The sequence below is a fragment of the Capra hircus genome, chromosome 25, assembly GCF_001704415.2.
Source record: "Capra hircus breed San Clemente chromosome 25, ASM170441v1, whole genome shotgun sequence".
NCBI lineage: Eukaryota > Metazoa > Chordata > Mammalia > Artiodactyla > Bovidae > Capra > Capra hircus.
The window spans coordinates 36,832,865-36,860,283 of NC_030832.1; the positions used below are offsets into that span (position 1 = coordinate 36,832,865).

The 27,419-nt window shown below is 58.6% G+C and overlaps 3 protein-coding genes and 1 long non-coding RNA gene across 5 annotated transcripts; 2 read left to right on the forward strand and 2 right to left on the reverse strand.

The window, feature by feature from the left end:
• Positions 4,191 to 11,088, reverse strand: FBXO24 (F-box protein 24). Its single transcript, XM_018040001.1, has 7 exons — positions 11,026 to 11,088; positions 8,652 to 8,909; positions 8,346 to 8,529; positions 7,167 to 7,405; positions 6,679 to 6,913; positions 5,126 to 5,284; positions 4,191 to 4,477 (listed from the first exon to the last, which is right to left on the reverse strand). Exons 1-7 carry the CDS (start codon positions 11,086 to 11,088, stop codon positions 4,431 to 4,433), a joined length of 1,185 nt encoding a protein of 394 aa, XP_017895490.1. The 3' UTR covers positions 4,191 to 4,430.
• On the forward strand, positions 11,247 to 22,080 carry LRCH4 (leucine rich repeats and calponin homology domain containing 4). Of its 2 annotated transcripts, none has more exons than XM_018040376.1 (18): positions 11,247 to 11,675; positions 15,059 to 15,203; positions 15,364 to 15,490; positions 15,689 to 15,794; positions 17,633 to 17,769; positions 17,903 to 18,018; positions 18,144 to 18,243; positions 18,461 to 18,551; positions 18,641 to 18,717; positions 18,823 to 18,890; positions 18,978 to 19,091; positions 19,188 to 19,256; positions 19,349 to 19,458; positions 19,598 to 19,681; positions 19,903 to 19,988; positions 20,120 to 20,257; positions 20,351 to 20,428; positions 20,711 to 22,061. In XM_018040376.1, exons 1-18 carry the CDS (start codon positions 11,456 to 11,458, stop codon positions 20,906 to 20,908), a joined length of 2,064 nt encoding a protein of 687 aa, XP_017895865.1. In that variant the 5' UTR covers positions 11,247 to 11,455; the 3' UTR covers positions 20,909 to 22,061. The 2 variants fall into 2 exon arrangements, with proteins under 2 accessions (XP_017895865.1, XP_017895866.1); XM_018040377.1 differs by having other exon boundaries at positions 11,248 to 11,675; positions 21,700 to 22,080.
• SAP25 (Sin3A associated protein 25) lies at positions 22,125 to 24,112 on the forward strand. Its single transcript, XM_018040380.1, has 6 exons — positions 22,125 to 22,699; positions 22,915 to 23,015; positions 23,091 to 23,239; positions 23,338 to 23,485; positions 23,562 to 23,659; positions 23,741 to 24,112. The coding sequence occupies exons 1-6, from the start codon at positions 22,206 to 22,208 to the stop codon at positions 24,032 to 24,034; spliced, it is 1,284 nt and encodes a 427-aa protein (XP_017895869.1). The 5' UTR covers positions 22,125 to 22,205; the 3' UTR covers positions 24,035 to 24,112.
• LOC106504022 lies at positions 24,249 to 27,069 on the reverse strand. Its single transcript, XR_001917242.1, has 3 exons — positions 26,409 to 27,069; positions 25,066 to 26,162; positions 24,249 to 24,665 (listed from the first exon to the last, which is right to left on the reverse strand). It is a non-coding gene; the product is annotated as an insulin receptor substrate 1 (long non-coding RNA).

Sequence of the window (27,419 nt, forward strand, 5' to 3'; positions counted from 1 at the left end):
GATAGTCAGGTTGGGGGCCCCTCCTGGGCAGCCCCCTGAACATCTTACAAAACCGTTCCCTGCCCACCCTGGCATGTCTAGCAGGCCCCACCCCCCTGCGTCCCCTCCCCACGCGCGTGCGCACACCGTGTTCCTTGCTACCAGTCCACCTCTCCTTAGCCCCTGGCCCAGGGCCACACTCTCCCTCCAGGGGGTGAGACTAGGAGAGGAGGGGGTCAGCTTTCAGCGGGTGGGGGGCCTTGGCCAGCCCCTCCAGCAGCCCTCTGCAGCATATCCAGCGCCTCCCAAAAGAAATCCTTCTGTGCGGCCATCAAGGGCATCCAGCCCACGATCTCCTTCATCTTCTCCATGCGGTCCTGCAGTGTGGGGCAGCTGTGGATCTGGCTGAGGTACTCCTCACAGGCCCAGGCCACCCCGCCAGGGTCCTGGGTTGCTCCAGCCCCCAGGCTGGGCTCAGGGGTCCCCACTGCCTTGCTGGCTGGTAGGTCCCGGTAGGCTGGATGGTGCTCAATGTCGTGGCTGGACAGCATGTAGAGGCACTCTCTGGTGGAGCAGAGAGAGCAGGCACACAAAGGGACCTGGGGGAGAGGAGACAGGGTGTGGCTGGGGTGGGGGAGGCGGGGCGGGGGGCCCAGGATGGGGTTCCCCAGAAGCCCCAGCTGTTGTGTTCCTCCCGCTCAGACCAGCCCAGAGCCAGCAAGTGAGCTGGCTGGCTGAGCCCCAGGGTCGTGTGAGGTCAGAGAGGGCCAGCAGGATCAGCTCAGGGGGAGAGCCAGGAGCCATGGTACACTGCTGGAAAGGGAAGTGGGTGGTGCTGGGAAGTGGGGTCCCTGGGTCCCGGTGGGAGCCCCAGCTCCAGTACCCTGGGCCCGATGGCTCCGGCCCTCCCCTGTTGCCCGCTTGCCGGAGCCTGACCTTGATGTGGAGCTTGACGAAAGAGGCGCTGCCCTTAGGCCAGCCGGGGAGGCGGCCTCCGGCCCCACAGCCACAACCCAGCAGCTCCTTGCTGAAGTCCGAGCCTTGGCTCAGCACCAGGGAGTGGTTGAGGCCGCACCACAGGGCAATGGGGCGCTGGAGATAATGGACCTGAGGGCACAGGGCGGGGTTCCTAAGTGGGGAACGCGGAGGGACTAGGGGTGCAGCTTGAAGAAGGGTGACAGAAGGGCTCAGGGCAGTCTAGGGAAACGAGGGGAGGGAGGAGATGGGCCAGAGAACAGCCGCCCTGTCCCCCGACAGGCAGCATGGCTCCTCGGTTCTCCCGCAGACCCAGTCTGAGCACAGAAGTGCTAGCACAGCTGTTGCTTCCTCCTCTCAGCTCCCTGGAAAACAGGCTTCCTGCCCAAGGCCAGGGCCTGCTGTCTGCATCCTGGTCTCACTCCAGGCCTGCGCCTGTCCGTTCTCTCGTTCTCCCCTTCCAGCCTCGGGGAAGAAAGAGCCTCTCTCTCTGTCCCTGTGCCATTCCAGGGAGGGACTGCCTTCCACGAATTCATATCATTATCTTTCAAAACAGCCACACTGCTCTGGAAAAACACTTCCACCCGACTCTTGCCGCTTCCGACCTCTGTGTTTTAGGCAGCAAGACTGGCTATATAATCAGTCTGAGGTGGACCTCTTCTTGTTCTTTCTACAGCTGGTCTCGCCTGAACCTTCTGTGATCTGACTTCTCTCCTAAGGCACTGGACCTCCCAGCAGGCAAATCCCAAGGCCTCTCCTGCACACGTGCTCCTGAGACTGTGAGCACTTTAATTGTGATGACGTAGATACATAATTTATGGCCATTATAGGAAAGTTTATAGGAAAAATTACAAAATATTGTCAAGAAAAAATTCATTTAAAAATCACTGGAAGAAGCCCCACCGCCTTCTATTAAACTCTTGCTGGGCATTCTTCCTCAGTGTTGCCTTTATAAATATACATACACAAGCTGTATATTTTTAAACAAAAATGGGATTGTGCTGTGTAAACCATTTCTTGATTTCTTTTTTTTTCTCTTAAAAGTATGGGAACTTCCCTGGTGGTCCAGTGGCTAAGACTCTGCGCTGCCAATGCAGGGGGCCAGGTTGGATCCCTGGTCAGGGAACTAGATGCCACATGCTGCAATTAAAGATCCTCCATGCTGCAACGAAGACCAAAGATCCTGTGATTTGCAACTAAGACCTGACGCAGCTATAGATAGATAGATATGCCATATATATCCATGTGTATTTATACACACACATGGCACAACTGGGACTTCCCTGGCGGTCCAGTGGTTAAGATTCTGTGCTTCCACTGCAGGGGGGATGGGTCTAATCCCTGGTCAGGTCAGATCCTGCATAACCTGTGCTGTGTGCGCATGCTCGTTTCTGTCCAGCACTTTTGCGACCCCATGAACTGTAGCCCACCAGGTTCCTCTGTCCATGGGACTTTTCAGGCAAGAATACTGGAGTGGGTTGCCATTTCCTCCTCCAGGGGGTCTTCAACCCAGGGATGGAAACTGCCATTTCCCTCATGTCCTGCACTGTAGGCGGATTCTTTACCACCGAGGCACCTGAGAAGTCCGCATAATGTGTGCAGCACCCCTGCCCAAAAAAGACACAACCATCTTTCCATGTCGGGGACTATATTCCTGCATTATCACTGTCACTATTAATCACCCCCTCCTGGGTGAAACTTTCTGTACCCATGAGATGTGGCGTTTGAGGGTCTGTCTCTGTCTGAGACAAGTTTCAATCCCTCTGCCCACAATGGTGGCTACCATGCAGCTTTGCTCCCCTTATCTCTACTTTCGTCATTTCAACTTTGTTCCAGCTTGGAATCAGCTAGACATTTCTATTTCAGTGTTTTACTCTCATTGCAAAAAAAAAAAAAAAAAAAAGGCTAAATTTACTTTCTCCCCCGAAACCAGCATTCCTCTCCAACTGACGGGTTTCCTTGTGATGCTGTCTATTGCCAGGGCCAACTATGTCCTACCCTGCTGCCCTCATATGTAATTACTTTCCAGAGGCTGTTCATTTTCTTTTAAAACACCTCATATCTCCATTCCTCTGTTCCTGCTCCCACTGTGCCAGTCCTAACCCCTTGTCTCAAGCCCGAGTGTCCCTCAACAGCCTCTGGGGGGCCTCTCTCTGTGCTCTCTGGCCAGGTGACCCAGTCTCAGTCATCCAGGGGGGGTTGTCTTCTCCTGCTCAAGAACCCACCACTGCTCTTTCCCAAGGCAGCACTTCTGTAGGCTTGTGTCCACCTATGGGGCTTCCCTGCTGGCTCAGATGGTAAAGAATCGGCCTGCAGTGCAGGAGACCCAGGTTTGATCCCTGGGTCAGGAAGATCCCCTGGAGAAGGGAATGGCTACTCACTGCAGTATACTTGCCTGGAGAATTCCATGGACAGAAGAGCCTGGCAGGCTACAGTTTACAGGGTCACAGAGTCAGACACGATTGAGCAACTAACACTGCTGCTGCTGCTGCTGCTGCTACTAAGTCGCTTCAGTCGTGTCCGACTCTGTGCGACCCCATAGACGGCAGCCTAACAGGCTCCCCCGTCCCCGGGATTCTCCAGGCAAGAACACTGGAGTGAGTTGCCATTTCCTTCTCCAATGCAGGAAAGTGAAAAGTGAAAGTGAAGTCGCTCAGTCGTGTCTGACTCTTTGTGACCCCATGGACTGCAGCCTACCAGGCTCCTCCGTCCATGGGATTTTCCAGGCAAGAGTACTGGAGTGGGGTGCCATCGACTTCTCCCAGCAACTAACACAATACCAACTTAATACCACCTTGTAGCTACTGAATTCCAAAACACTGCTCTAGTCAGGCCAGTCTTTCCACCTTCCCAGGGATGCGCAAGCTGTGTCCCCACCCCTGCTACACAGGATGCCTTTCCCGGTACCCACCGGAATCCTCTCTAACCCACTGAGATGCTCACATCTTAGCTCCTTGAGTTACTTTAGCCCACCCAGGACTGCTCACGTCACTAAACTACTACTACCCTAACAGCACGAGCCACACAGGGTTCACCTCGTGGCGCCAACCCAGGTGAGACACGCAACAGTAGCACCAGCACTACAAACTGGCTGACTTCCTAGGGATTAGAAAGTGGATTCTGGGACTCCCCTGGTGGTCCCATGTCCAAGACTCTGTGCTCCCAATGCAGGGGGCCTGGGTTTGCTTCCTGGTCAAGGAACTAGATCCCATGTACTGCACTTGAAAGATCCCACACACTGCAACTAAGACCCAGCGCAGCTGAATAAATAAATAAAATACAGTATTTTTAAAGAAGTGGATTCTATGGAAATTAGAGGCGTGGAGAGATCCAGGGGTCAGGGAATTAGGGAAAAGGGAGGGGAGGATGAGTAGCTGGGAGGCAGTCTCACCTGTGTGGGTTCCCCTCTGTCCATTTTGTCCCCTGTTCCCAACTGCCCATATCTGTTATTTCCCTGCATAAAGATTCGGCCAAATTCATCCACCAGGCCAAGGTGATTGTAGCCAAGAGCACAGAATAGGATCTACGAAGCAAGGCAGAAAGGCAAAGTGAGTGTTCAGTCGTCTTTGGAGGAACTCAGCTCCAGAGTCTCCCCGCTGCCGACCTACCCTCCCCAGCTGATCGCTTCCAGTTGTGCCTTCCATGCCACCCCTCTCCCAGGTCCCCTTTCTGTCCCTGATCAATCATTTGCTTCCTGCTCATAGTTCAGATCTTCAGTACCTTGCAGTCTCCTAAGCGCCCCCCTCCCCTGGTCTGCCCCGCCCCTGCCCTCCCGAGGATCCTACCTTGGCAGGCAGTGAGAGTGCAAGCGGCATCTGCTGGTCCAGGGGGTCAAAGGCTTGAAGGGTCCCAAAGAGATCACGATACACCCCTGGGGTATGCACCTCAAAATACACTCCCCCCTGGTCTGGGGGGTCGGGAGCCCTCAGCTCAGCAGCTTTGGGCACCCATGTCCTAGGGATCGGGCCCTACCTGTGATGAAAGGTGCAAGGTCTGGGGAGTCTCACACCCATTAGAAATGCACTAGTTATGTCTGGGAACTTAAACACCTGTTTTGACTAGGATGCCCTATGGATCCCCAAGCTGGAATAAGGATAAGGGAAGGCTCTGTATCTGGAAGGTCTGTCCAAGGTTGGGGTCTGGAGAAGCAGAAGATAGTTGTCTTTCTTACCTGTGATGTAGAGAGTACTGCTCTGGTTGGAAGCCATGCAGGCCACACGCAGGTGAGGAAGGCAACGGGACACCTTTCTCAGGGCCAGCTGAACCGTGTAGGAGCGTGGTTGATCCAGCTGGGTCTCATTCACGACCAAAGAGTAGATCTTTCCTTCCTCTGGGGGAGGGGACAGGGAGGCAGACAACTGTGTGGCGGGAGGGGACCTGCCGGATGCTTCCTGGACCAGGGATTGAACCTGGGCCTGCCACACCCAAAGTGCCGAATCCTAACCACTAGGCCACCAGGGAACTCCCAACCACATTAACTTCTCAAGAGACTCCATAAGCCCTAACAAGACAAAACATTTACTGCCCTAGAGTGAGCTGGATGGAAAAGTGTACAGAAGAAGCAAGGAGTGATGATATGGGGGTGACTTCAAGTTCCCTGGCCTCCAGCTCTCACCACCGAAAATCAACCAGGGGAGTTCTTCAGTGTGAGGGATGAGGAGAGAAAACCTAGCAGGTGGATTTGGTGGAATCTAATTTGATTCCTGGTTGGGAAGAATGATGTCTGGGGATTCAGGGCTTTGCCTAGCATTAAGAAGTCCAGAAGGGCAGGGGCGGTGGGGGGTGGGGGTGGTGTTCCCTGGTGGTCCAGTGGTTAGGACTCTGTGATTCCACTGCAGGGTACCTGGGTTCAACTTCACAAACTGTGAGGCATGGCCAAAAAAAAATGTCCAGAAGGTCTCAGGTCTGGGGGCTTGGGAGTGTGGTCAAATCTAGGGAACACTGAGAAAAAGACGGGGGTAGTTCGGGTATAAAGTACAGTGCCTGGTGGAGGTTGGGACGCTTAGAATTTTAAAAATCAGTGCAGGGACTTCCCTGGTGGTTCAGTGGTTAAGGTTGCACCTTCCAATGCAAGGGGTGTGGGTTCAGTCCTGAGTTTGGGGTATTAAGATCCCACAAGCATGGGGTGTGGCCCCAAAAATAAATAAATAAAGTAGTGGAGTTCCCTGGTGGTCCAGTGGTTAGGACCCAGTGTTTTCACTGCCATGGGCCCAGGTTCATTCCCTGGTTGGGCAACTAAGATCCCATATGCCATAAGTAACTAAGTGTTAGTCGTTCAGTTGTGCCTGACTCTTTGCAAACCCATGGACTGCAGCCCACCAGGCTCCTCTATCCATGAGATTTTCCAGGCAAGGATGCTGCAGTGGGTTGCCATTTCCTTCTCTAGAGAATCTTCCCAACCCAGGGATCGAACCCAGGTCTCCTGCACTGCAGGCAGATTCTTTACCGACTGAGCTACAAGGGAAGCCCCCCGCATGCCATGCAGACTAGCAAAAAAATTTAAAAAATCAGGCGTTCACTAGAACAGTGGTTTCCAAACTATTTTTTGCAGCAGGGCCCTTTATTCGTATGACACGTTACCCAGAATCCTAGACTAGCAGAGAGATAAAAGCAGAGATACGTGGTTTGACACCAGGACGAGGTGCCCCCTCCCCCCACCTCCTGCCATGGGTCCTGAAGACTCTGTAGGAAAACGATATGTAAACCAGTTGCTTTAAGCCTGACCTGTGAGGAGCAGCAGGGCCCGCTGCGTCTCCTGACCAACCAGCACAATCTGCTTGAAGCTCATGGAGTGGTGGAAGGTCATCTTGAAGACCCGCTGCCCGCTGGACTGCAGGTAGACCTCGACGCAGTCACAGGCCCGGCTGCTGGTTGTGCCCACCACTCCCGGCTGCTCCCGAGTGGCCAACACGTAGAGGTATTTGCGGTAAACTGTGTCACACCTCGGGTCTGAGGCAAACTGTAGGAAAAGACAACAGTGGGACAAGAAGAAGGTGTCCAGGATCTAGAACCTTGCAGTGGGATGAGGCTGGGGCAGCTGCATCTGGTGGTAAGGCAATGAGATACTTGGGTGTGGGGCTGGGAAATGCAGACTTGGTTTCAGGTTCCTGGTATAGGAGGGCACTGTCCTGAGGATGCCAGCTCAGGACTGGTGTGGTCCTGAGTTCCCGGAGGAAAGATGGGGTCTCGGCTGCCCAGGTCCTGTTACTCACGTCCTTGGCTCCACGACACAACACAACATAGCGGCAGGCCCGCTTCCACTGGATCTGGCCAAGGGTGGAGGAGACCAGGGCATTTTTGAGGAAGAAGAGGGTCCCCGCGTAGTCAAGAATGAAGACGTGGTCCTTGGTGGGCAGGAAGCGGCGGTAGCCATGGGCTAGCTGGGGAGCTACACTCTTGCTGAGACAGCGGCGGCGGCCCCCAAATGCCTGGAAATACAGGCCCTTTGTGTCTGGAGAAGAGAGAGGGAAATTTAAAGGCTCAGGAAGGCACAAGGGAGATGAATCAGAGTTTGGGCAAACTAGGTTTCTCAATGGATGGGTGTTTAGCTCCTCCCCATTCCCATGCCAGGGGAACGACCTCCTCCAAAAGGCCTGTGCAATGTTCAGAAGATACCTGTAATTATGCCCCATGTCTGAACTAAAATTCTCTGCCTGACCTCAGCCCAGGGCCATACACATGCTGCTAAGTGAGCACTTCTTTGGTCCAAACTTGAATTGAAGTGGAGACATCAAAGGACTTAACAAGAATTCATAGAAAAGTAGAAAGAGGAGTGAAAAGGAATGACTGGGAAAAGCTGGTAGCCCTCCCTTGTCCCTAGCTCTGAATGTGCTATCTGGATCTCCCTTCACTCTGGTATTGGATTGGAGATTAGAGCATATTTCTCAACCTGGGGGTGATTTTTGTCCCTCAACAGACATTGGCTGTCACAGCTGGGGGAGGTGCTATTGGTATCTAGTGGGTAGAGATGAGGGAAATTGCTAAACATGCCACAAATGCAGAGGACAGCCCCCTCACCCGGTTTCAAATAATTATTTGTCCCCAAGTTTTATTAGGGATCAGATTGAGAAATCCTGATTTAGAGGAGAGGAGACTCCAGGTATTGGGAGAGGAGGATGTCTCAAGGTGAAATGTGGAAGTGTTTGAATGTGGTGGGCAACTTGCAGGGATGCTAGAAGGAGTAGGGGCTCTGGGTGACACGTCTATCTGAGAGCAGCTCTAGAGACCTTGATGGAGTGTGTTTCAATCTAATAAGTTTCTTCCAGAGAAAGGGGTCCTGGAAGGTTGGCTGGGAATACTGAAGTCGTCAAACAACTTTATGGAGCAGGAGGGACCCCAGGATAAGGTAGGACAGAGGCAGAGAGAACTAGAGGTCTGGGGGGAAGGTGTACAGTTCAGAATGGCGGCTCTCTTCCAGGGTCGGACCCCGGAACCCTGCTCTCGAAGGCGAGGACTGAGCTGGTGACAGATGCGTCTCCACACGCCCTCGGCATCGCACACTTGGTGGAAGTAGTGGCAGGTCTGGCCGAGAGCGACCACATCTCTGACTGGGAGGAATGAGATGATGTGCTCCACCTAGCGGGGGGCAGGACAGGGAAAGCAGGGGTCAGGGGGCACCCCCTACTCCAGCCGTCCTGCCCCCGGTTCCTTTATTCTTAGCACCACCCCCACCCCCACCCCCACCCCCAAGAACTCACCAGCTCCGGGGGGAACAACTGAACAGAAACAGGGTTTCCTCGTCCCTTCTTCTCTTCACCCCCAGGTTCTGAAGGGCCACATGAAGGGCAGCTCCGCTTTACCTGCCCAAGGAGAAGGGGGCGCACATGACGGTCATGCCTCTCTTTCTCCTTTCTCTTATTAACTGCTATTTGGGGGGGGGCCCATTGCTCTGACTTGCAGCTCTGTGCTGTCAGAGCCTGCCATCTTTTTCCTCTGGGTCTGTGGGTTACCCCTCCCTATCTGCCTCGCTCCTTGCCCAACTCCTCCCCTGACCTCTGGCTGCCACCATGCTGCACCCACCCCTTGCCTCGCCGCCCACCCCCCTCACCCTGAGCCCCTCCTCCCGTCTGCACAGCCCGGTCAATTTTTGTAGCTTCCGGCTCCGGCTTCTCCTCACCATCCTGACTGCCCCCTCCCTGCTCCTGCCCTCATCTCTCCGGGCCCCTTGGCCCCCCGTACTCAGCTCCCTGGCCCCCGTCCCTGCTGCCTTTCCCACACCATGTCCCCTGCCTGGGCTTGGGGGACTTTCTGAGGCCCCTTGGCCTGCTAGGCTCCTCCCCTATGGAGTCTGGGGCAGACAAACCTCTCTCTGTGACCTCACCACCCAGCCACTGTGACCTATTTTTCCCCAAGCTTGCCTGGGATTTTCTCTGTCAGCTCCTTGGTTCTAACTCAGTCCTGGCCACCCAGGGGCTCATGGGATATGCATTGGACAGGAGAAGTAAAGTGTGAGCTACTGGTAGATGAGGCCTTTTCTTTTCAGGGTCTTTTTTCCACTTGATGCCCTTTTAGCAAGAGAAGCACTGGTGAATTCTTCATATTGCAGGTCAGAGCCGCCAGGGGATTTGTAGCTCAAGAATATATATATATATAAACTCAGTTTGACAGGCGAGGGGGAAAGGTGACCCTGTTAATTAGACCATTTATCTCATGATAGCATGCATCAGATGACAGCGGGCACAGCTGAGCACAAACACTACTCTCTTCTCATGAAGAACACATCCAAAAGTAGACTTCTTTCCTGGGACAGAAACATGGTTGCATGCATGAAGGGCAACCTATTAAGGTGGAAGAAAGGAATAGATTTACTCTGAAAGCTTAGGATATCTCCCAGAGTTTAAGCTATTAACTTAGTCTTATGGGGAGAGGGGGATGACATGGATGAGAAGCAGCAGGAGCTGGGGCTGCATCTGTCCATGTGGGGGAAGAAGATCTGCACTGATACATTCAAGGAGTGGCTGGCTGTCCCAGCAATGCTGAAGAATTTAGGCCTGGACAACCAGTCCTCAGCTGCACAGTATTATAGACTCATTCGTTTTCTGTGTTAGTTAGTAGACTGTCAACCATCCAATCCAACTTCCTTACTTAGGGGGGACCAGTAAACACCTAGTTTGAGACACACAGGATGGAATTCTAATAATTCAATAAATGTCTCGGAATGTCAACATCTGAGTTGTGACTTATGGGAGAGATTCTTCAGCTACTTGTGGCTAGGCAACTGTTAACCAATTAAGTGGATTATACTAGGTCCTTATGCCACCTAACAGGATGTTAAGATCTCTCAGCAGACGGAACAAGTATAGGCAGCTTCCTCTTGCATCTGGGTCCTCTTTATCCACTCCGTTTCACCTTGGAAGCCAAAGAAGAGTGCGAACAGAAAAAAAGACGAACGCAAAAGCTGATGCAGGGAGAAGCCTGGCTTCCAGTGCGAGCTGTCAGTAACTTCCCTCTGTTTATTTCCTCGTTTGTAAAACGAAGGACTTCTTCTAGGTGAGGGTGGTCCCTTCTAGACTAATCCCGCAGGTTTGATCATCACAATTTCTGCCCAGCCAGGCACGCTCCTTTGGGCAGCGGGATAGCCCGGGCGTATTTTTGAGGCTTTCCGGGTCTTCCTTAACCCTTCCTCCAGGAGTTGAGCTGGGCATCTCCAGCTCCTAGGAAGCCATTGGTCGGCTCGCACTCCAGATTGTCGGAGGGCCCTCAGCCTTCGCAGCTGGAATGGCATCCACAATCCCTTCTGCGGCAACGACCCCTCCGTACACTGGCCTCAGGCATCACCGTGCCTCCCGCTCCCCCTAGTCCCCACGGTCCTCAAAGCTTTGAGCTCGCTTGTTCACAAGTCCAACTTGCACACAATAACTTCAGCCCTTGCAACCGCTTGCAGCCGGCCGAGCGCGCTGCGCTCGCATTCTTTTATCTCAGTCTCAAAAAGTTCTAGTTCACCCGCCTCCTACTTAGCGAAGGGGGCTGTCTTCTCGCCCATACTATTGGTAGGTAGAGTCGTCCCTCAGAGAAGAGGCCGGGCCAGATTCCCTTGGGAGGATCTAATTGGCCTTCTTGATAATCACTCGCCTGTATCTGGCTTGCGATTGGTTCTCGTTGGACGAGGCTCAGGGTGCTTTTCTCGGCCTCCATCCCGGCAGAGTGGAGCCCCGGGCTTCTCCGCCTCCTGATTGGATCTGATTGGCTCCATCCCCACTCCTGAGATTTGTGATTGGGTGCGGCTGCGCGGGGCGGGCCGGCCTGGAACCTCGGCCGTTGGCGAGAGCTCTAATCTCGTCCCCCTCCCTTCTTCTCGCCTCACTCAGTGCAGGAGTCTTCACCCCTCCCGGCGGGTTCTGATTAGCCACTTCCGACGCGTCTCGGGGTCCCGATTGGCCCGCCGGGTCCCTAAGCCCGCTCCCTCCCCCCGGGAAGCGACTACGGCGGCTCCGAGGAGGGGGAGGGGCAAGGAGGGACGGCCGGTCCCCGTCAGTCAGGCAGCGGGAGCCGCCGGGAGCGGATGGCGGCGGCGGTGGCGGCCCCACTCGCCGCCGGGGGTGAGGAGGCGGCGGCCACGACCTCCGTCCCAGGGTCTCCAGGTCTGCCCGGGAGCCGCAGTGCAGAGCGGGCCCTAGAGGAGGCCGTGGCTACCGGGACCCTGAACCTGTCTAACCGGCGTTTGAAGCACTTCCCCCGGGGCGCGGCTCGCAGCTACGACCTGTCAGACATCACCCAGGCTGGTGAGTGTGCAACCAGGCCCCGAGCCCGGCCGGGACCCTCGTTTGCATAGTCCCGCCCCTCGCTTGTTTCTCCCGGGGTCGGGGCGTCAGGCCCGCCCCATCACCTGGCCTTCCGAGTTCTGGATTCTGTGGATTTGCATAAGTCCGCTACCAGCCCCCTCCCCACTCTAAGAACTACTAGACAATGAGCCCTTGGTGAACACCCTGAGTCCCTGGCCGAGCGTCGTGATAGCCCCCCCACCCGCCCTCTGCTGCTCTTTATTTGCATATCTGCGCACCTGTAGAATGATCCCGCCCCTCACCTAGTTGGCTTATTTGCGTGATCTCTTCAGCTTTAGTTCTGATCATTCCATAAAGCAGCTCCCGAAAGCCCACCCACCCCCCATGACTCTTTTCTCTTTCCTCACTTCGTTTCCAACTCTTTCCTCTTTTCCACCGAGATACGAGCAGCCCCAGGCCCCCGCTTATCATAGATTTGCCCCTGACAACCCCAAGTTTGTGTCCTTCGCTTGGTAGTCCCGCCCCCTGAGGTTGCTGCCTCTCCCCACTCTTCACCCAGCCAGCCTGTGGAAAAGACGCAAATCTCCCACCTCCCCCAACTCTCTTCTGCGCGAGTTCTTCCTCCCATTATCCTAACCCCTTTATCTGAGACTCCTCCTCCTTCTTGCGTGTGTGAGGTCACTGTGGAGCCTGTGATCTCATAGAGACCGTAGAATTCCCATTTCAGTTTCTGCTTTTCCCCAGGGGGGAGGGACTTGAGGCAGTTGCTGAAAGGAAGGAAATCTTAGCTAGAGACGGTCCCCACTGCCCTTCCCACTCCCCCACCCCTAGGATCCCTCTAATCATGCGCCCTCCACCCTGGTGTCTGTTGATGGTAGGGTGTAGGGGACTCCACTGTGACAGGTGAGTCAGGCCTCAGCTGCTCAGAAGGCCAACGATGACCTTGGGCTGGCAGCTGGGGGGGTGGGGATTGGGAGAGGGGCGGAGGATCGCATTCCCAAAGCCCCACCCCAGCGGAGTCCAGGGTGGGACTTGAGGCTGGATGAGAGTGACCCTCTGATGACACTCCCCTGGGACTGCATTCCCCGCCTAGCAGGTGCCTGCTCACTTGCAAACACCCTCGTCTTTCCTCAACTGTCTGGAGAGAACCAGTTGAAACCACTCCGCTTGTCTTGGGTTGCTAGGTAAACTTACTGGCCGGCTCCGCGGTGAGTGAGTTCAGGGAACCCGGGAGCCATTCCCCTCTCAGTCTTACCCAGCCGCCTAACCCCCCAGCTCCAGATTGACCTCAGCAGCTGTGTGACACTCGCCGTCTGTTCCCTTTCCCCTCCCCCTTGCTTGTTTTTTGACAAAGACCAAATGTTATTCTTTACTTCCTTAGGGCTCTGTCTGTGAGAGTGGACTCCTGGGGAAAACTCCCAAGAACTCCGGGGCCCCTCCCAGCTCCCACCCCCTCCCGCCTCCTCCCCCAGCATTCCGGCTCAGGGTGCAGCCCAGCTCAGGGTGCAGCCTGTTCTCCTGGGACAGTCCCAGCTTCCTGTGAATCCCTCTCTGCCCTGCTCTCCAACAGGAGCCCTCAGTCCTTTCAGGGCCTGGGTTCTAGGCCAGGTGGGCCTCTCTCATCCCGGGCTCTCTCCTCTGGCCCCTCTCCCCACTCAGGGTGCCTGTAACTTGGGGTGGGAAAGGGGAAGTGACAGGAAGCCAGTCAGCGTTGCCCTTACGCTGCTCTGCACATCTCCTTGCCCTTCAACCCTGACAGACTGAAGGCTTCCAGCACTGCCACCCCAATCACGTGGAAGCTCTCCTCCTGTTTCCCCAGCTCTTTCTGAACCAGCGTGTTCCTTGCACACACTGTCCCGTGGCCCAGGTCCCTGATGTCCCTTGGACTTGTTCCTGGGGCCCTGATAGCAAGATGAGTCCTGAGGTGGGGGAAGGGATGAGCTCACAAAAGAGAAGTGCAGCTTGTTCTCTCACAGACCACATCCTGTGCCGCCTGGGCCCTGCCTCCTCCAGCCCTGCTCCCTTCCGCTCCGAGCTTTTGCCCCCTGTGCACCTCATCAGAACTTGCTCCCCACCCCTTCTCCCACAGGCCCCTGCAGTGCACACGAGAGAAAGCGGGCAGGTGGAGGGGGCGGGGCGGGCGGATGCATCTGACCCTCCCAGCCTCCTTGGAACTGTCTTCTCCTGTGACAGGTCTTCTTTCTTGCACAGCAGGGCTGGGAGCAGAGGGGGTTCCTGGGGCGTCAGGCTGTCATCCACCCTGGTAAACACAGGGCCCACCAGAGACAGAAGCCGACAGATTGTTTCTGCTTCATTTCCTGTCACAAGACTCACCTCCTTGGGGGATAACCCCAGCTTCCCCTCCCCTCGGCTTTTGCTTGTCCTTCCCTGGAGAGGGCCCTCTAAGAAGCTCACCCAAGCTCCATGGCCTGGGACTTCCCCCAGCAGGCTCTGGGCCTCTCCCAATATGGGCTGAGCAGAGAAAGCAGAAACCCGGCTACAGAGGTCTGAGCAATGAATGCCTCCAGCCTGGCGGGAACCCTGCCCTGGTCTAGCAAGCCACTGGTTGAGATAAAAGGATGACAACAGACTCTCCCCTCCTTTCCGCCCTCTCCACACCTCGCCCTGCAAGACACAGGTCTGGGTAAAAGTGAGAGAGGAAGTAGAGGCAGGCTGCTGGGAGTGGAAGAGGGTAGGAAGAAGCCCAGTCCTTGCCTGGGACTCCAGTTCCCACCTCCGGCTTGGTCCACTTGTCTTTCCCTCAGGTCCTTGGAATCTGTAGCTTCATAGTCCCATGGGCCTGGCTTGCTGATGCCAGGAGCTGGTCTCTAGACTAGGCTCTAATGACCCCTGGTTTTACCCCTAGGTTGAAGACAGGTTGAGGGCGGGAGATGGAGCCCTTTGGAGGGAGGAGCCTTCTTGGTCACCTCCCTCAGGGGTGGTTCATAGTCTTACCTTGGACCTCCCAGCCCATCACCTTGCTAGTTCTTTGGGGCATCAACCTTCTCCTATGACCTTTGCCTTCTACCTCCTCAGGCATCACAGGACAACAGGGACCACAGGAGGTAGAGAATCTAACCACTCTTGTAGAGTAGCCCTGCGTTTGTGTGTCTGAAGACAGTGTTTGTGGCTCGCCCTCCCCCCACCCCCCAGTCTAGGCTTCTCCAGCCCAGTCTTGCCTTTGCCCTTCTGGTCATACCTGGAGTGTGTTCCAGGTTACGAAGTCTTTCTTCTTAAACTCTAGGGAGTCCAGGTTTATAGGTCTGATTCTTTAGGTCAACTAGGGAGATAGAGGGCTGGGCAACTGGCTCCGGGGAAGTTCAGGATCCTCCTGTCCAGGACTGGGCCTTTGCAAGCTCCCCCCTGACACTTGTTTCCCCTAGACCTGTCCCGGAACCGGTTCCCCGAGGTGCCAGAGGCGGCCTGCCAGCTGGTGTCCCTGGAGGGCCTGAGCCTGTATCACAATTGTCTGAGATGCCTGAACCCAGCCTTAGGGAATCTCACCGCTCTCACCTACCTCAACCTCAGGTAGGGAGGCAGGGCCACAGGAGGGTAGGGGGGTGTCCTCCTCAGCCCCAAGTACCAGTGTATGGCACCCTGAGTGACCCTCCCCGTGACCCAGAAAGTAGGGCAACACGGGAGAGTTCTTGCCTGGAGGGAGAACCCACTGCCTTTCTCCCTCCTGCAGCCGAAACCAGCTGTCATCGCTGCCGCCCTACATCTGTCAGCTGCCCCTGCGAGTGCTCATTGTCAGCAACAACAAACTGGGAGCCCTGCCTCCCGACATCAGTGCCCTGGGGAGCCTGCGACAGCTCGTGAGGATGGGGAGCAGGGAGACTGGGGGATGGCCGAACCAGGCGCTAGGGACTTCTGGCAGGAGGGCAGGGAAGGGCGGGATGCGCCCTAGGGGAAAGGACGAGACCAAAGGAAGTAGCCTGGTCCAGGAGGCAGTTTCTGATGCTCCGGGTCTGATGCTCTTTCCCCATGTCTTTCCTTGTCTTTCCTCATTCCAGGACGTGAGCAGCAATGAGCTGCAGTCGCTCCCCACGGAGCTGTGCAGCCTCCCTACCCTGCGGGATCTCAACGTTCGGAGGAACCAGCTCAGTACCCTACCTGATGGTGAGGAAAAGGAAGACTTAGAGGGTGTCAGGGGTGTGTGTGTGTGTCTACCTTGAATAATGCCTGACCTAGAGGGAGTCAGGGTGTGTGTGTGTCTACCTTGAATAATGCCTTAGTCACCCAGGGTGTCAGGGTGTATGTGTGTGTGTCTACCTTGAATAATGCCTCAGTCGCCCAGGGTTGCCAGGGGTGTGTGTGTGTGTATCTACCTTGAATAATGATACCTTAGTCGCCCAGGGTTTTGCCATGTATGAAATGCACTGTAAATTATTTTCCTTGCTCTTGACCAGCACCCCTCTGAAGCCGGCAAGGCAGGGGTTATTAGCTGTACTTGACAGATGTGGGGGAAGGTACAGCAAGGGCAGTAGGTGAGCGCATCAGCAGGCACCCTGTAGAATTTCACGGTCAGAAAGGGCCTTCGAGGTCACCCAGTGTCACACCACTTAGCGCAGATGAAGCTCTCAAAACCTGAGTCCGGTGAGGCCCCGTGCTGCCTCCCCAGAGATTCTGAACCATCGTGCTGGAGCCCAAGCAAGCCCATCTAATGAGCTAATTGTGATGCACCCCGACACTTGATAGCCTCTGCTCCAAAGCAGGCACACCTTCCTTATTCAGTCAGCTTTGTGTGTGTGTGTTTCCTGTGTTTTAGGTGGGGACTAGGTAGATGTGAGTGATGTCACTCAGTTCTGGGGCCAGCTCTGAAGATTTAATGGCTTAATGGGGAGAGACAAGCAGAGGGAGGTGCTAGGACAGGAAACTTAACGCCATAGAAGCTGGTGGGAGCCATGTGGCTCTGCCTGGGACCCTGGGGAAGACCTTGGCCCCGAGGCACAGTGGGAGTTGACCTTTGAAGGAGAGTTCCCCATCCTTCTGCAGCCCAGGCAGATGCACCCCTGTGTGTAGAGCAGGGAGGTCCAGCACAGAATGGTTAGGAAGGCAAGCCAGGACTGCGGCTGTGCTACCTGTTTTTGAAGAGCAGGCAAGGGGAGTCAGGTGGCTACCTGTTTGGGCTCCTCCCACCCTTCTTCTAAGAGGGTAGGGGTACAAATAAGCATTTGATCATTTGATCTGGGGGCCATAAGAGACTCCAGCAAAATGCCCCGGGGAAACAGAGGAAGGAGCAATAAATTCCAGCCTAATGTCTGGAAAGATTGCAGAGAAGTGACACCTAAGCTGAACCTGGAAAGATGCATGGATAGAAAGCTGGGGCTCTCCTAGCTGAGCAGACAGCATATGGGGAGGCCGGAGCCAAGGGGCTGGAGGGCGGTCTGATGTGGTGTGAGGGTGGGAAGCGAGGTGGAGAATGTGGGCAGAGCCAGGTCATGAACTCCTTAACCAGGGAATGCTGCTCAACCAGAGAACAGCGATTTTCATCCGTGCCTCGGCTCATCACTAATCCAGGGGCCCTCTCTGAGAAGTGGAGAAGGGTACCATTCTCCTGCGGGTGGGCCAGGGCTTGACCAGTAGAGCGCCTGGGGGTTGCAGCTCCCTTTTGCCGTGCCTTTGTGCAGGACACCGCCCGCTCACCTGCAGCAGCCCTGGCTGCAAGTCCTGGAAGGCTTTTGAGCAACAAGGTGTCAGTTTGATTTGGGCCCTGTGATGGACACTTGAGAAGGAGGAAGCGGCAGTGGGGTGGAGTGGGCAGGGAGGAGAAGCGGATGGGCAGCAGCTGAAGTCTGAGTGGGCAGAGGAGCAGGGCAGTGGTTCCTGGGGAGCGTCCTCCGCCCACCAGGGCAGAGGGGCTGCCGGAGAGGTGACATGCCAGCTGGGGGCAGAGGAAGTGAGCACAAGGCCCTGCCCCTGAGCATGCTCCTGACTTCTCCCTCACCCACCCCCAGAGCTGGGGGACCTTCCTCTTGTCCGCCTGGATTTCTCCTGTAACCGTGTCTCCCGCATCCCGGTCTCCTTCTGCCGCCTCAGGCACCTGCAGGTCATTCTGTTGGACAGCAACCCCCTGCAGAGCCCACCTGCCCAGGTGAGTGGGGGTAGGGGTGGGAGGGGGCGCAGGGCTGGCCGAGAGTGGGCAGGAGTTGGGGGCGTGGGTCCCTTTGGTACTCAAGCAGGATCCGGGGGTCCCCCTTCCCCTCACTGTGCGTCTCCACACCCAGATCTGCCTGAAGGGGAAACTTCACATCTTCAAGTATTTGTCGACAGAGGCTGGGCGGCGCGGCGGGTCTGCACTGGGAGACCTTGCTCCTTCCCGCCCCCCGAGTTTCAGCCCATGGTAAGTTCCACATGGGAAGGAAGGAAGCCCCAGCCCCAGCGCCAGGGACCCCATGGTTTCCAGAGGGTGGATGAGGGGGTGGCCACCCAGAACGGGGCTGACTGGCTCTCCCTGGCTGGCCCCAGCCCTGCCGAGGACTTGTTTCCAGGACGTCGGTACGATGGCGGGCTGGACTCGGGCTTCCACAGCGTTGACAGTGGCAGCAAGAGGTGGTCTGGAAATGAGGTAAGGGCCTCCTTCCCATGGGACACAGGGGATCTCGGCCTCAGGGAGAACCTCTGAGCTAGGAACCTTCGTCTTCTGCCTCGAAAGCTCAGAGTGATGAGGGTGGCTGGAGCCGTCTTCTTCAGTCCCTCATCCATATACCTCAGGGAAGGGCTGGTTCACCACGGGCCGGACTCTGGAGGGTCGATCTCCCATCTCTGCCTTTCTGCATTTCCAGTCAACGGATGAGTTCTCCGAGTTGTCCTTCCGGATCTCAGAGCTGGCCCGGGAGCCTCGGGGGCCCAGGGAGCAAAGGGAGGATGGCTCTGGTGAGCAGTGGGGTCATGGGCTGCGGGCTGGGGGTGTGGATGAGGCCCTTTGCGCCTCCGTCCGCTCACTGACACGCCCTGCTCTCTAGCTGACGGAGACCCTGAGCAGATCGACTTCATCGACAGCCACATGCCTGGGGAGGATGAGGAGCGTGGTACCAGCGAGGTGAGGGGCTGCCGCATCCCGTGTCCACCTACTGTGAGAGAGCCGGCGGGAGCGAGTCAGGGCAGGCTCGGGACCCCCTCAGCCCCTCTGCTGTCCTGTCTTCAGGAGCCGCGGCCACCGGAGTCGGAGTCGAGCCCTGCGGCGGGAGACGCAGAGAGGGCGCCACGCAGCAGGTACCCGGAGCCTCCGAGGTGGCGCCCCTCCCGCCACACGCGCCTCCGCTCCCCTCGCCAGCAGTGCCTCTGTCCCTCTGCCCTCAGGCGGGAGGAGCCGGCAGGGGAGGAGCGGCGGCGCCCCGACACCTTGCAGCTGTGGCAGGAGCGCGAGCGGCGGCAGCAGCAGAGCGCCTTGTGGGGGGCCCCACGGAAGGACAGGTGAGCGCTGGCCGGGAGCCCCCACGTGCTTCTCTGCCTCTTGGGTGGCGGAGCCCTGCTGGGCACTGCTGACCCAACGTCTCCTTCCTTTTCCAGTTTTCTGAAGCTGGGGGTCAGGGCTGCTGGCGGGGGTCCCGGTGCCTTGTCCACTCAGGCCGCCTACAAGTATGTGTCCGGGACTCCATGTCTCTCAGTCCCCACCCTGCGTACACACCCTTGCCCCGACCACCCCTCTGATTCCCCTTCTGTCTCCTCAGCGGCACGTCCAGGTCCAACACCACTCAGCTGGGAGCGTCAGCCGGGCAGGGAGCCCCCACCCCTGCCCCTGCCTCCACCTCCCAGGAGCCCCCGCTTCCATCTGGACCAGGTGGCAGGGGGACTTTGGGTGGAGGATGGGGGCCTGTGTAGGTGGGGAAGCAGGTTGAGGGCTGGCGGCCTGAGGGAGGGTTAGGACACTGAGGTGGTGTTTCTCTGCCCCGTCCCTGTCCCCTGGCTCCGGCCCCCAGCGACCGCACCTGCTCCCCGGCCGCTCAGCTCCATTCAGAGACCAAACAGCTTCCTCTTCCGTTCTTCCTCTCAGAGCAGCTCAGGTGGGTCTTGCCCCTTCCCCAGTACTAACCCAGTACTAATCCAGCACTAAGCTCCAGGCTGGGGTCATCCCTTGTGGCCTAGAAGTTCTCTGGTCAATTGTCCCTTTGTGTGGAAAATCCCACAAGCACAGAGGCAGGAGATGTGGGTGCCAGACACTGCGACCCGGCTGCAAAGTCCATGATGGGCGGTGGAGACAGCCCCACACCCCCCTTTCCTCCAGGCCCTTCCTCACCAGACACTGTCTTGAGACCTCGGCGATCCCCCCAGCTTTTGGACGAAAAGGAGGTGATGGCTCAGCTGCGCCAGGTATGAGAGGTGGGACTAGTGTGGGTTCCGCGTGGGCCCCTGAGTTTCCTGGCTTCCCTCAGCCTCCTCCTTGCCCAGCCTGGTACTTCTTGTGAAGACTCTGACCTCTCCCCCTCCTTCCCATCACCCAGGTGCTTGAGTGCCAGCTGCAGCGGCCCCTGCCCGATGACCTGGCCGAGGCTCTGGCCAACGGGGTCATCCTCTGTCAGCTGGCCAATCAGCTGCGGCCCCGCTGTGTGCCCTTCATTCATGTGCCCTCGCCTGCTGTGGTCAGTTGGCGCCCAGGGCAGGAAGTAGGGGTTGGGGCAGGAACCCCTGGGGCTTTTCTCTTACTCCCTCTTTCCTTTCTTACCCACCCTCAGCCAAAACTCAGTGCCCTCAAGTCTCGGAAGAACGTGGAGAGTTTCTTAGAAGCCTGTCGAAAAATGGGGGTACCTGAGGTATGGGGGTGTGCTCTCGGGTGCAGGGCTGGTCTCTCCTATAAAGGGTGCAGTGTCCTGGGCTCAGCGGGGCCCTCTGCATGGATGCTCACGGGGGTCTCTGCTCCCCAGAAGGAAGCACAGCCAGCAGCCCGTCCTGCGTGTCCCCCGCATGCCTCCCTTCCCGCACCCTGCATGTTGGCGTGGCTCTGGCCCTGCACGAGAGGGCGGGGGGGAGGATGGCCTTGCTGCTGCTGACGTGTGTCCTTTGTCCTGCCCATCTGTCCTACTCTCCCTTCCCAGGCTGGCCTGTGCTCGCCCTCAGATCTCCTCCAGGGCACCGCCCAGGGGCTGTGGACCACCCTGGAGGTTGTGAAGCGGGTGGGGGGCAGGGCCCCCCCGCCCCCCTGGCCCCCCTCTGGTCTGGGCGGCTTCATCCTCTTCTACGTGGTCCTCATGCTGCTGCTCTGTGTCGTCTACACTCGGCTCCTGGGTTCCTAGGACCTGAAGCCACCCCTCCCCCCACCCTACCCTCTTTCTATTTATAAGACTCCTGTGCAACCCCCTCCCCACCAGTGGTGCCTTCAGCCCCTACCAAAGACACTAGTGAACCCCACCCCTCATACACACTGACTTCAGAGGCCCCACTCTGGTAGCCCCAGACCCTGGGCCCCCAGCCTCTGGTCCCCTCCGGTAGCCCTCCTCCTGCCCCTCCCCCTGCGTGCTGATGGTGCCTTCAAGTCCTCTCCCTGCTTCCCCAGAGGGTGGATCTTAACCTTCCTCCTTGCACCCCCTCACCCCCCGCTGCTATAGGGGGCTAAATTATCTATATTTTGTAGAGAGAACTCTATATTTGTAGGGGATGCAGGGGCCCAAGCTGGGCCCCTGTCTCGTGTATAAATTGTACAGATCGTGGCCACCTGTGTGTTTGTGTGTGTGTGTGCGCGTGTGCGCGCGCGCGTATGCGTGCATCTGCTCCTGCTGTGCTGGGCCCACCCCCAGCCGTGTCCCCTGGGCTCTGTGTGCCAGCCCGTCTACTCCAGCATTTTCCTCTGAAAGTGGCAGGTCTGTCCTCCCCTCTAAGCCTCGGCCCGCTGTGTCATCTCCCTTCTGTTGCCCTCTGGCAGCTTCCTTGCATCTCAGTAGTCCCCAGGCCATGTCCATGGTGCCCTTGACCTTTGCCTGCTACATCCCGTCAGCCCTCTTGGTCCAGGCTCCTTTAGGGTGTCTCCTACCCCACAGCCGAGAGGAGGAGGTGACAAGGGGAACTTAACCCGGGCCCATTCCCCCAGGAGTCCCTGTGCCAGCCCCACCACATCCTGGAAGAGGAGGGGGCCCCAGGAAGGGGCCTCCCCTACGTCGCTGCTGTCATCCATGCACTGCTGGAACGGCCTTAGGGTTGAGGTCGGGGTGCAGGGGCCCAACCCGGCGGGGGCCCCAGGAACCGAAGACAGCGGCATCTGGGCTCTGCTCTCTAGCGAGGACTGGTGAGGGCGGCCTCGGGCCTGGCCCTATGCCTCGGGCACCTCTGCCCAGGAGGTTGGAAGCAGCCCGGCCCCGCAAGGCAAACTGCCGCCTCTGGGTGCGGTCAAGGGTTTGGGATGGAAGACGGGGAGCTGGATGTTGTGTCAAGTGCAATAAAGAGAAGCCGGAAGCCCTCTAGGTCATCCCTCGGGGGGTGGGGTGGGTGTGTGTGTGTGGGTGGGGGTGTGTGTGTGTGGGTGTGTGTGTGTGTGTGTGGGTGTGTGGGGGTGTGTGTGTGTGTGTGTGTGCGCGCGCGCGCGCACAAGAGCAGTGCATGTGGGGAGCGGGTGCCCCCTCCTCACGTCCACATCCGGGTGGCCTCCACGTCCACTTCCGGTGCCGCGGTTCTCTCCCAGGCTTCGCCCTCGCGCGCGGCCCTGCCACCCCGCCGCCTGGGGGCGCTCGCGGGAATCCCGGCGGGTCCGCGCGCCACGTGTCCCGGAAACGTGCTGGGCGCCCGCGTCACGAGGCATCGCGAGGTCCAGCGAGGTGGGCCGCAACCCAAGCTCGCGGGAACGCGCGCGTGGCAGCACAGGTCTCTGAGGGAGGCCGGGCCGGTGGAGGGACCGAGAGGGGCCAGGCGGGCTGCGCGAGCGCCGAGGTGTGGCCTTCCCGACTCGACATGCTGCCCTGGACCCCCCGGCGGTGGGGCGCGGGCGAAGAGCAGGCGCCCAGGGAACGACGCCCCTCAGCGGGCAGCGGCCTCTCCCAGGCCTGGGACTCCAGAGAGAACGCCCTGGGGGAACAAGGAGGAGCCGCCCAGGGCAGGTGAGGGGGTCGGCCGACGGCACTTGGGGGGAACCCGAAAGGGGCCCACAGTGTGCGGAAATCTCAGTTGTCCCTACTCAATAATGGGTATTATCCGTCTCCCCACACCGGGCACCCTGGTCTCTGCCTTGGAGATATTCAGACTTAGCGTGGAGCAGGTGACTTGGGGAGGCTGTGACCGGAGCATCTCAGTGCCCCTCTCCCTGCGCCCCCAGTCCTCAGCCCTGGCCTCGAAGGCTTTCCTGGACTCGGAAAGAGAAGCTGCGGCCTCGGCTGCCCCCAGGCCTGGTTGCCAAGCATTCCCTGGGAACTCCAGGTAGGTACAGGGTCCTGCAGTCTTTACCCCCAAGACCCTTTTACTGATTCCTGAGCCTGTTTTAATCTCTTCAAGTCCCCTACTCTCTCTCTCCCTGCCTTCCCCCTCCCCCCGCAGTTCCTTTCTCCCCTCAGAGGACTTGGGGGGTGACACCATCAAAGATGACCCTGCTAGCGCCCTGGGACCCCAACTATGAGGCTACAGCAGGATGTCGGCTGGTGTGGGTGAGTTGGGGGTGCCTGTGGCACCGATCTCAAGTGGGACAGGGATGCCTTGGGAGGGGCTGAAGCTCTAGGAATCTTTCCTGTCCCTCCCTCTACAGGGACCCAGCTGTGCGTCTGGCGTCTCCTTCTCAGGCCGGACCTTGTCCCATCCCTCATTCTGGCCTCTGTACCAAGCAGCCTCATGCAGGGACCTCAGGCCCAGTCTAGCAGGACATCAGAGTGAAGAGCAAGTGCCCAGGGCTGCAGGTACTGCCCTTGGTCTTCTCAGTCTCCGCAGAGAACCAGTGCGGAGCTTGCCACCCCAGCAGCTTCTCCTCCCCAGGGTTCCCGGTGATGTGCTCTGAAGACATCTTCTTTTTGGACCCTCTGCTGCCCCGTGGGCAGCGTGTTCCCCTGTACTTGTCTGAGGTCCCTCAGCAGGTGAGCGCTCCTCCTGCCTTGGCCTCACCCCAGCCTTCAGGCACAGCTGGCAGGGAGCCACTGCCCCTCCTCTCTCCTCAGGTGATGGGCTCTCTGAAGCTGCTGCTGCCACGCCCGATCATGTCCCCCTGGCTCCTCCCCATTCCATCTTCAGGCTGCTCCACTACCTGGCTCAGTGGGCCAGAGCTGATCGCCCTCACTGGCCTCCTGCAGATGAGCCAGGGGGAACCAAGACCCAGCTCCTCAGGGGCTCCCGGGCTCCCTTCTGGCCCCCCAGCCCCTGCCTCTGATCACCCAGCTGCCAGTGGTGGCCCAGGCTGTTCTCACTGCGGGGAACCATCTCTCCCTGGGACCCCAGACGCCCAAGGTCTATAGCTCCTCCAGGGACAGAATGGGTCCTTTACTTCCCCAGGCAGGTTCTATTGATAATAAAACTGTTGGTTTGCAAACAGGCTCCTCATGGTCAATGGCAGAGTGGGGCGCGGAGGCAGGGATGGGGTCTCTTCCTCTACCACAGCTTTGGCTGCCCCTCTGATTCTTGTTACTCATTCCCCCATAAGGTGGGGAATCTATGGACCTAAGACCTTTCTAGGCTGACCCAGCAGGGAAACTTTAATGAAGAGGGGGAGTGTACAGTATGTTACTCTAGCTAGACTGAATATATTAGAAGCAAAGACTCCCTCAGCTTTGCCAGGCTTGGGAGAAGGAGGACTGCCTGAGCACAGAGCTGGCATTGGGAGAAGCAAACTAGGGAGTAGGGAGTAAGGGGGTGTCATCACTTCGGCTGGGGCAGGAGAGGGCGGTGGGGGCACTAGTGTAAGATACCTGGTGCTCTCATCCCTCTTGCGCTGGGGTCCCAGGACTTTGGCAGACACCCGGCAAACCTGCACACGGGTAGGGGCAGGGCCAGGTCTGTATGTCTTCCGCATCATCAATGTTGTCATCATCAGGGGCGGGGTGGGGGACCGAAGCAGACTTGAGAGTCTGGAGTGATGCTGCAGGAACTCTGTGGGGACACAGGATCAGGGCTTTGGCTCAGAAGGTGTAGATATGTGTAGGATTCTGGTGGTGATGGTGTTTCTTAGGAGAAGAGTTGTAGAATTTTCTCCCTTAAAAGAATCCAACTTCTTGGGGAACCTCCTCCCAAAGACTGGAAGGCGTGGAGTGGGCAGCGGATCCTAGGGGGCAGCTGGGTGCTTCTGCTGGTCACAGGGCCTGGGCACATCTGGACTTTAGAGCCACTCCACCATGGGGAAGGGGCCTTTGGCGTTGAGAAGGGGTAGGGGGGAGGGCATTCTTAACCTTGCACTTTTTTCCCTTCCTACACTCCTATACTGAGTGGTGTCCTGTCCAAGGGAGGCGGGGGTGGGAGTTGGCAGGGAGATGGGGGAGGGGTGTCTCCTCACCCCGGCCTCCGCGAGGTTCTGGAACTCCAGCCGAGCGTAGCTGTGTGGGCGGGACCTGGCCCCGGGTGCGTGGCCTCGCACCTCCAGGGGAGGGACCAGATCCAGGTCCACGTAGTTGAGGCCATGGTCGGGGGGCTCGGGGATGGCAGTGCCCATTCCTATGTAGTCCGCGGCCGCATACTCAATGCATACGTACTCTCCGGCTAACTCTGATGGCGGCTGCAAGCTGGGCTGAGCCCCGGCCCGTCCCCAGCCGCCTCGGAGGCCGAGATGAGCGCCTTGGAGCCCGGGTCCAGGCTCCCCCGCCGCGGAGGAAAGAGGCAAGAAAGGAAAGGACCGTGGTGCACAGCAGCTCATGGTCACGTATTCAGTGCTTCCTCCATCCTGGAGCGGCTGGCGGGGAGCTGCTTTGGTGGAGGCGGGAAGGCCCGGGGGCTCCATCACCACATAGCCGCCGGCTTGGCCGCCCTTCATGGGCTCGTAGTCACTCCCGGCTCCCATTGTTATGTAGCTCCCGCCCCGCTCCAACCTCGCGGGGTTGGAGGCTGCCTCCCCCAGCCTCGCCAGTGTCTCACTCCGGCCATTCCGACGGTTCAGCTCGCTTGTTTGGGCCGCGGAGTCTGGGGTCTCATAAGATTGGGGGACAGAGGGTCTGAATGCTCCCGTTGGGGGCTTTCTTGGCAGTGGCTCAGCCCTGCCAACAGCACCACTGTCCCCGATTCGCTTCATGGCGGCCAGGACGGTCTCGTGAATGCTTTGGGCCACCACGGCGTCGGGCGCCTGTAGCCACAGCTCCCCGGGACCCGTGGATGCCGAGCGGCCGAGCTCCAGGAAGAAGAAAGCGTCTGCGTGGCCGCAGCGGCGCACGCTGAGCAGGGACAGGCGCAGGGCCGGCGGCGGAGATGCCCCGGTGGCCCCGGAGCCTCTGCCCCCTGGCTTCCGCAGCAGGCTCAGTACCCCGGAACCCAGGCACAGGCAGTAGCCACCGCTGCCCAGGCCTCGTGCCCGCCCCAGCCCCTTGGGTCGCAGCGTCACAGGCCAGATGTCCTGAAATGGAGCGAGGATCCAGGCCCCGGGGTCCTCGTGGGAACTGGGACCTGAGGAGACAATGGGCTGGTCACCGGGGCTCCGGGCCGGCAGGTTGGAGACACTGTGCCCGGGGGAATGAAAATCCGAAGGTGTAAACCCTTCAGGTTTGGACTTAACTTCGGAGACCCTTGGGAGGGACAGTCTTCGGATAAACCAAGTCCACAAACCTCCCCCCACCCCCCAGCACCCCCGACCCCAACACACACACACACTCCCCCTGCCGCATCTCCGGCGGCGCGGGGCTGGGGCCTCACCGGCGGCGGCGCGCGCCTCGAGCAGGGCGCTGTACCACGCCTGCTGCTCCGCCTCGCTGGCCGCCGCCACGCCCAGGCTGCGGTCGCGCGTGTACAGGACGATCAGGTGGCGCTGGCGCGCGTCCACGCGCTTGCTGATGGTGCAGGCGCCCCCAAGGCTCACACTGAACTTGGGCGGCGTTCGGCCGGCGCGGAACTTCTTCTCGCTTTCGTAACACTCGAGGCGCGGCGGGTCGGCGCGGAGCACAAAAAAGCGGCGGCGCTGGGACTTCTGCTTCCGCAGGTGGCCGCAGAGCCGCACATCAGCCGGGCAGACCCAGGGCCGCGGCGGACCCAGGGCCATGGCGGCCGACTGGGCCTCCGGGGTCTTCGTGGGGTCTCCAGGCTTCATTCTTGCCCAAAGCAATCAAGGGGCCGAAGCAAGGGGCTGGGACGGCTGGGAAGGGACTGGCAGAGGCGGGGTAGAAAGTGCGGTCCTCGGGGACGGGGGCTGCGTCCTGACCCGTCTGGATACTCCGCGTCTCTCTCCTGCTCCCGACTTCGTTTGGCCCCTCGCTGCGCGCAGCATGTGCCCCAGTGGCGCCCGGTAGCCTGAGATACCCAGGGCTCCGACGGCCTCACCTCCTCTCTCCTCCCTCCTAACAGGGATTGCGCCTAAATCCCCACCCCCGCGAGGTTAACCCTCGCGCGCCCCGGCGGTGGGAGTGGAGTTTGAGTCGGGAAGTCCAGGAGAGGCGGCCTCTGCCTCACCCCACCCCACACCGTGGGGCTGGGCTTTCGCAGGAGCCGGGGAGTGATCTGAGCTGATTGCCAAGAAGGCAGCGAGGGGAGGCGCGTGTGCGGGGAGCCACGTCTGCGGTGAACGCGCTGGTGGGTCCTCGGGGGTGGGCGGACCGCTGAGCCGGGCCACCCTTACAGCGGCACCCGCCACTCCCCACTCCGGCCCTAGGCACCCGGGTCCCCCGCTTCCCACCCATGAATGGCTCTGTTCTCTTCCTTCCCAAGTAATTC